The 8,014-nt window shown below is 43.8% G+C and overlaps 1 protein-coding gene across 1 annotated transcript; it reads right to left on the bottom strand.

Moving 5' to 3' along the window:
• Positions 1-1,225: 1,225 nt before the first annotated feature.
• On the bottom strand, positions 1,226-7,661 carry LOC106812364 (beta-1,3-glucan-binding protein-like). The gene is made up of 10 exons (XM_014816218.1): positions 7,502-7,661; positions 6,255-6,401; positions 5,109-5,209; positions 4,842-4,916; positions 4,451-4,610; positions 4,162-4,278; positions 3,678-3,873; positions 3,366-3,425; positions 2,962-3,097; positions 1,226-2,718 (listed from the first exon to the last, which is right to left on the bottom strand). Exons 2-10 carry the CDS (start codon positions 6,397-6,399, stop codon positions 2,503-2,505), a joined length of 1,206 nt encoding a protein of 401 aa, XP_014671704.1. The 5' UTR covers positions 6,400-6,401; positions 7,502-7,661; the 3' UTR covers positions 1,226-2,502.
• Between the last annotated feature and the right edge of the window lie 353 nt (positions 7,662-8,014).

Genomic DNA, 8,014 nt, shown 5'->3' with positions numbered 1-8,014 from the left:
TTCTCTCTCTCTCTCTCTCTCTCTGTCTCTCTCTCTCTTTCTCTCTCTCTCTCTCTCTCTGTCACTCTCTTTCTCTCTCTCTCAATCTCTTCGTATAGAAGATATCCCTTAAGCTATGTCCTCCACGTGCCTCTGGTTAGATAGTGTAAATGTTTTAATCGCTCAAACTTGCAACATTCTTGAAGTTATTCTAGTCAGTATAGTCATTAAGGATTTGAATTGTTTTAAAAGAATCCGAGTGGTTTAAGTCATTTTCTGTACGTAGAATTGTGCGTACGACCACAGACAACACGGGTTGATATTGAACTGCTTTGTTCTGTTATTGTGTCTGTTATGTACATAATTGTCGTTTTACAATTGACGGAAAGCCTGCTTTTTATTTTAAACTCACAAGAAAGACAGTGCTGCCACCTGTCGATTCTTCGCTCAGTATGCCACTGATGCTGATATAGTTAGTTGGCTAGCAATCCATTCGGACTGCCCTAGCTACAGAGAAAAGCTTGTCCAGAAACGGGATGCCTTGCATAGCAAAAACAACTGAATTAGCGTTCAGTAAACGTAATTTTGCTTCTTGTGTGAAATGAGTGCCACGGCTATGCGTTGTGAGGTATATGTATGTCGTCATGCCCTGTGCCAAGTACTGCTAGGTGTTCACATGATTCCTTCACGTCTTGTAAGATACGAAAAATATTGTCTCCGTCCAACTTGCTCACTTGCTGCTTTATTGTTCGACAGTCTTCGCACGACGAAAAGCTCAATAAAATTTTGTTTGCCAATTGTAATGTTTAGGAAAATGCGCGCAAGGTAGCTGGAATGAACGTATTTTCCAGTGAAGACAAGGTTAAACATTGTATAGGCTAAACGTTGCACTGGTATATGAAATCGGAATATCAGATCTGAAATGTAAAGATGGTTGATTCCAAAAAATAGTAATTGCATCAAGAGCTAATAATAATCGATTATAATCGATAATAAAAATCGAGAGCTAATAATAAGAGGTATTATTAGCTCTTGATTGCATGTATCTATGTAATATTTCTTTTGATGTGAAACTAATGCTAGGAGTTTTACTACTAATGCCATGAAATTTCGTCCTGTACAGACTGTGCCTTGTAATTCACATGTTTAGTAATAATTATAAATATTACTAATAAATACCTTGAATATTTATTCTCCAAGTTGACGTTATTCGATGTGCTAATACAAATGAGAGAACGCTCGGAAATATCTTGTAACAGTAGTAGTTTAATATCTCCAGATAAAAAATATATACACACGGGATTCCAAAATCATATAGGTAACAGTAAAACAGTAGAAACCCTAACAAGCCTACACGCACCAAGCGGTTTATAATCTTGTAATATTGTTGAAGATCGTTAGATAAGATTTGGGAGCAGGTAATAGCAAGAGTGATTTTTCTCAAGTAGTGCATGGACCAGCAAGTCGATGCAGAAGCGTACCTGCGTGTATATATATATATATATAAATATATATACACGCAGGTACGCTTCTGTATATATATATATATATATATATACGTGAAATACAGCGAGGAATTCCTGTTGAATTCCGTTGAATAAGTTGCTTAATAGTGTAAATGTAACGCAGCAATATTCTAATCTGTCTTCATCAGTGATTCGGCAGTTATACACCACCATCTTACTGTTGTGCGGTTGTCATGAATGAACATCCATCCTGTACAGTGTTAGTTCGAAAATAATGCGCCGAATCGCAGTCGAATTAATTAATAACAGTTGTAGGGAAATTAGTTCATCTATTCTACTTTCTAAACGTACGAGAAACGGAGAGATTTAAGGAAAATTGTGATATAAACGCTCCCATAGGTTTCCTGAAGTTCTATAGATTAGAAGGAAATATATCACTAGTTTCGATCATCCATAGGAAATTAATGTTTTTTTTCTAAATTGGGCTGCTTTGGCTTACAGCATTGGTCACACAAAAATCACATAGGGGAGAGTGTGATAGGAATGTACACCATATGATGCGTATATATCCGCCGTTGCTATAAGCGTGTCATTCACCCACGTTGTCACCTACATTCGATTAACGTCGCGAGATCGTATTGTCACATCGTCGTCTCACACCTGAGAGGTAATTGTCACAACAATGATCAGTCCTAAGATTAATCCTCGTCATCATTTTTGGTGTCGGGACGAGTGTTTAGAGAAATGTCGTAACTTTGTCGTTATTATTTATCGTAATACTAATCTATTCCCTAAAATTGATCGTTGTCATAATATCAGCTCCAAGTATCGCATTGTTCTGACAACGGCCCTCGACACGATAGATAGACCATTCAGGTCAGGATGACAACGGTGTTGTGGCTTACAAGTGGGCATTCCTTCTGAACAGTCACCTCTGCTTTAAGTTTACAATAATTTTCTAGCGCGCAACATCTTCGGAGTCATTCAAGCGCTATGTATGCCAGCTCGTCGGTTTCCGAATGTTGCCGAGAGGTATACACGCGCTTCTTTCTTTTGCTTAGTCTTCTTCGATCTTCCATACACGAATGCTGTCAACGACGAAGGCGCTCTCATCGCCCTGCCACGTGGGATACCACTCTTCCTTCTTCTCCCAGAAGTCTCTCATCGGGAACTGGGCGAGGTTGGCCCAGGGCTTCGTGGTGGGGGCGTAAGTCCACAGATCACTGAAGTAGCCGTTTGTTCCGCCGACGGCCAAGTTGATGGCGAGGTAGAACTGAAGTTAGAAACCGTTATATCGAATCAGAAAAGAAGAAGATGCGAGGTTCGTGTTTAACCAGTAATGGCGGCGGTGGGGGTAGAGCTGCATGTATGTGCACGTAGACAAGACAGCACCGCCATTTTCCTTTCTCACACTCGAGGTGGTTTATCTGATTAATAGTAAAGTTTCCTACGTGCAGGGAGTCCCTGGGTACAAGTAACCTAACAATACACACGTATAGTAAAATGTCTTGCATACCTCCTGGTCGAATGGAGCCATCTTCGTTCCGCCGGACCATGGGTTAGCGATGTCTAAGAATTTCTCGTACATGCCGAATTCAAAGAAGTTTGTCTCCGGGTTAATTTCCATCAGTGGCTGGTTGTCAATGTAGAACCTGGCAGAAGAATGCGAGCGTAGGTTAACTAACAGTTACACACAGCATGGACTGCAACTAACGTACGGAGCTGAAGTCGAAAGCGAGTAGCAATCGAAGATGGGTGAGTAATTACTGATGCCAGATAATAGAGGGGGGTGGTGATTCTAATGGTAAGGGAGAGAAATTGTGAATATTACGTACGCCGCTATAACTTTTTATATAATATTTTTGCTAACACAATCTACATTTACCTGACGTCGCTTTCAATGGCACGTAATTTACTTACTTGATGAAATCCTTTGTCCACGTGACACCGTACTTATGGAAACCATCATGATCCAGTGGCCTATAAATAATAAATAATTATATATGTAATCATATCATCTAATGTGGTGGGCATTTCACTCTTGTGTGAGCGAAAACGTCGAGTATCATAATATATACTACATAAAAATGTTCACTCTGAAATGTGCATTTTTTAATAACATAGACCTTCAAGAAGGCCATTAAAAACGACTATATGTATTACAAAAAGACGTGTGTATTTTACTGTAAAACTAATATTCTTGTACGGTTATGTAGAAACGTTGCTGCTTACTTTCCGGCGATGGTTCTGAAGAAGCCGTTGGCTTGCCAGTACGGACCCCAGTGCAGCGTCGACTGGACGACACCGGCACCAAGAGCCTGACCGAAGTCACCAGTGATGTTAAAGTTGCCTCTAGACTCGATTATGTCGATTTCACCAGATGCCGGCCACTTGCCGTAGCTCGTGTATTTGGGGATTAGCTTGACAGCTGTGTAAAATATCAGCATGTTTCGCGACTTTAGAAAGCGACCGTGAATATGTTAAAATACGATAAATGCATGAATGCAATATGAATGCCTCTGCATTCAATTTAAAGTCAATTGTGAAAGCGTTAAGCACTTAACAAAAATATTTGAATTATTTCATGCAGCCATTGTTTCGTTGCCTTTACAAGATGACGTTTAGATTTGAAATTTTTCTTAAAACTTTGCAAATGTGCAAGGTCAATAGATAAATGAGATATTATCAATTCCGAGAGTTCACACATTTTTTATACCTGGCCAGAGCCAGTCTCCTTTTGGCATCTTGGCTGTGACATCAATGTGTCCGTATTTGAAAGCGAAGCTATCTTTGGTTCTCAGACGCGCTGACTTAACTGGGTTAATGATTTCACCTGCAATAAAGGACAAATGCGGTAAGGTAACCGTCTATGTCGTGTGTATAGGGGGGGGGGGGGTTGCATGACACCACCATTTCTTACATTGAGTGTGTGTTACATTGATTGAGTGAGTGCATGAAGGCAATTTATAGTAAACATTGATGGTTTGTCTGAACGTGTTGCTCACCCGGGTTTTTCTCTCTAGTCTGAGGGTTGAAGCCGGGTCCCTCGCGATAGCACCCAAAGAACTGGTTTCCTGTGCAATCATCGTTGTTTCCGTTACCGCCCCACAGGTCGAGGCTTCCACCATAAACGAAATCCTCGCCGTACTGGTCGTCTGTTAGAGTCTGTGCAAACCCAGGGGAAACGCACATTTACATACTGCACCACGTGCGCACACACGCAGAACAGTTCCAATGTCACAAAAGATTATTCAAACATGTCCAATAATGGATTTTCCGAACCAAGATTTAAGGCACTTCTCGTAAAATTAACAATGCTGACTCAATGCAATATTGATACGTGTTCCTTTACGGCAAGAGATTAAAGGATTAAAATGGAATATAATCTCTACTCACAGGCTTGATGTAAAGTTTGTCTTCCTTGACGAAGCTGTTGCTCCTGTTGTTTGTGTAAGTCTGGAATTCCCAGTTCTGCAGAAGACGCAAAAAGGAGCCCGTTTATAATTTGAGTGCGAATATGCAGCATACCGTCTCGGTTTTTTTATGTTTTCGATATTTACTCGCCGGTACATTCGAGTTTTCCCATATTTCAGATCAATCATTTCACAGCCTGATAAATATATACATAAATGATCTAATGTTCGCAATCCGGGTCCACCTTACCCCGTTTCCGCTGGCAGTGATCTCATGCTCCCATGTCTTCAGGTCTAGATTTTCGAACAGTTCTTCGAAAATAAGGCAAGGGTATTGCTTGCACTCAGACGCTGAAATTAACCATCAATCCAACAATGAAGTCAAATAAAAACCAATAAACACCAATTAAACCAAATAAAAACAAGAAAGTCATTGAAACGTTGGTTGCCGTCAACTCAATAGGCATATCCCGCACAAGAATAACCACTGCCCGCACGACAATGGTCACTCTCGGAATAACAATGGTCACTATCAGGACAACAATAGTTAAGGCCGTGCAACAATCGAGACTGACTGCGCAACAATATCACTGCCGACGAAACAGTGGTTACGACCAGCACGACAATGCTTAACACCATTATAACAATAGTTACCGCCAACACGACAATGATCCCCATCAGCACAACAATGCTTATACCGCCGATGGCAACACAGCAGATCTACCCGCGAAAGTGCTACAGTAATGAATGTGCTGCTTTGTGTTCAGCAGCTCGGTGAACCGCTGCTCGTTACTGCGCCTGTAAGCGTTTCTAGTCATCGTTAGAGCACAGCAATTAAAACGCGCGCGTGCTGCAATTAAAACGCGCTGCAGGTAAAACGCGCTGCAGGTAAAACGAGAGCGGCCTGCTGAACTCAATTCGTGACTGGCATGCTGGTCGTAATGACGCGAGGCGAGTTCGTCTGCTCCAGCTAGCGCTGTGTGTGTGTGTGTGTGTGTGTGTGTGTGTGTGTGTGTGTGTGTGCGCGCTGTGTGTGTGTGTGTGTGTGTGTGCGTCTGTGTGTGTGTGTGTGTGCGTGTGGTGTGTGTGTGTGTGTGTGTGTGTGTGGTGGTGTGTGTGTGTGTGTGTGTGTGTGTGTGTGTGTGTGTGTGTGTGTGTGTGTGTGTGTGTGTGTGTGTATGTGTAGTGTGTGTGTGTGTGTGTGTGCGCATATGTGCGTGCGTGCGTGTGTGTTGTGTGTGCGTGCGTGCGTGTGTGTTGTGCGTGCGTGCGTGCGTGCGTGCGTGTATGTGTGTGTGCGCGCGTGTGTGTGTGTGTGTGTGTGCGTGTGTGCGTGTGCGTGTGTGTGTGCGGCCGCGTGTGTGTGTGTAGATAGCTATAGCTAGATATAACTCACGTTCTGTGACTTCGTAGCGTGGAGCGCCCCCGGCAGCGGCCCCGGCACCGGCCCCGGCACCGGCCGGATCTTCCGCTCCTGTTCCGTCCTGAGCCAGCACCCCGGCAGCACACAGCAGCAGCGTTAAAGCCAGCTCCCACCTCATGCCTGTATCAACGCACATCAAAATACTGCTCTTATATCCGCCCGTGTATATTTACGTAGAGAAATGAAGCGACAAAATACCGTAAACCCACAGGTAGATAGGTCCCGCTGATAGTGCGGGAAGGCTTGATGACATGTAGTGGTGTGAAATGACAACGTCGGCTAAAGCGTCGGCAAATCCTACTGTATTTCCATCATGCGCGTGCGTACACGCGTGCGTACACGTGCGCGTACACGTGCGCGTGTGAGAATGAATCGAGTGTAAAAAGTATTGTCATGAACATATGTATCCCCAGAAGAGATATGTATATATCCTCTTGGGAGTAATCGTGTTCATGGTACTATATATTAGAGTCGTTTAGTATTATACAAGTTGAACAGCTACGATTATGGAATGCGCACGTAAAATTGTGTATGCGTTTGTGTTTAGCTAGGATAAAGTTCAATGGATTCATGATCAGAATTAACAATGAGTAGATCTAGTACAGATAGGACGCTTCGCTTGCATGCTGTCGTGGCGATACACGCTCACACGTATATGAACGCGCCTCGAATACAAACAATCTTAATACTAACTTGCCCCCACCACGCCCGATGCCTGTAAAGCTATGCTGCACTCCGCACATTAGCAAATCATTGCCTGCCATGAACCAGTTTTATACACGATTAGAATCAGATTGAACGATGTATAAAATCACCTGTAGATAAGCAATTAAATGGCTTACCGAGTAGCGGTGTAAGCAAACTGCAGCCGAGTTTACAATACAACGGTAATCCGCGCATTGTCAAGAGACACGACATAATTTAGCAATTATTCTCATCACGGTATGAATGTAAACTGTATAAATGATCGCTGCACTGTTATCGCGTTCCCTTTTAACATAATTAACTAATGACCTCAAAATATGCATCGCGTGTAAGGCAATAATGTAGCAGACGATCTGATTAGGCTATGCAACGTTCATGAGAACATGGCAATACATCGCGTATTTGAAATAAGATCTTAGTAGTCATGCGCAGAGGGTGTGACGGATTACGTACGATAAATTTACGACCTGAGATATCACGTATAGAACGTATATATAGCATATATGAAAACATACCCGTGTTTGTGCAGTACCAACGATTGAAGCCTGTAAACCAACGCTGCAGTGACTTCGGACGAGTGGAAAGAACAGACTCTGGTGTAGAAGTAACGTGGCATGACCGTCGCCGAGCTGCCTTATATAGCGCGGCCACGTGACGTCGTCGCCCTCCGCCTCGTGTTGCCTAGTCACCCGCGGCTGTTGCGTGCCATTGCGCATGTTATGTACGTCCGCCCGCCCGCCCGCCCGTGTCCGCCCGTGCCCGCCCGCCCGCCCGCCCGCCCGCGCTGGCTGGCTGGTTGGTTGGCAGGCGGATGACCCACTACTGCTACTCCCCCGGAGCGCGGACAGCGAGCTTAATTACCTGGGACGGTAATTAGTCGTCACTACGTCGTTGTCTCTTTGTTGGCGGAGAATTGACATCAAGTGAAATCGAAATTAATCGTTTGCCCCACCCTGCCCCACCCCACCCCACCCTACCCCACCCTACCCCACCCCACCCCACCCTACCCCACCCTACCCCACCCTGCA

The sequence above is a fragment of the Priapulus caudatus genome, unplaced genomic scaffold (genome assembly GCF_000485595.1).
Source record: "Priapulus caudatus unplaced genomic scaffold, Priapulus_caudatus-5.0.1 Scaffold639, whole genome shotgun sequence".
NCBI classification, from domain to species: Eukaryota; Metazoa; Priapulida; class Priapulimorpha; order Priapulimorphida; family Priapulidae; genus Priapulus; species Priapulus caudatus.
The sequence above is the reverse complement of the archived record's forward strand: the minus strand, read 5'-3'. Positions and strand labels throughout refer to the sequence as shown.

What these genes read in the sequence shown, in the direction of transcription:
- LOC106812364 (XM_014816218.1), bottom strand. Translation starts at nt 6,399, where the DNA reads ATGAGGTGGGAGCTGGCTTTAACGCTGCTGCTGTGTGCTGCCGGGGTG. An exon ending in TCACTGCCAGCGGAAACGGG is followed by an intron (nt 4,917 to 5,108) that starts GTAAGGTGGACC and finishes CGTCTTCTGCAG; the next exon opens with AACTGGGAATTCCAGACTTA. An exon ending in TTCAGAACCATCGCCGGAAA is followed by an intron (nt 3,426 to 3,677) that starts GTAAGCAGCAAC and finishes TATTATTTATAG; the next exon opens with GCCACTGGATCATGATGGTT.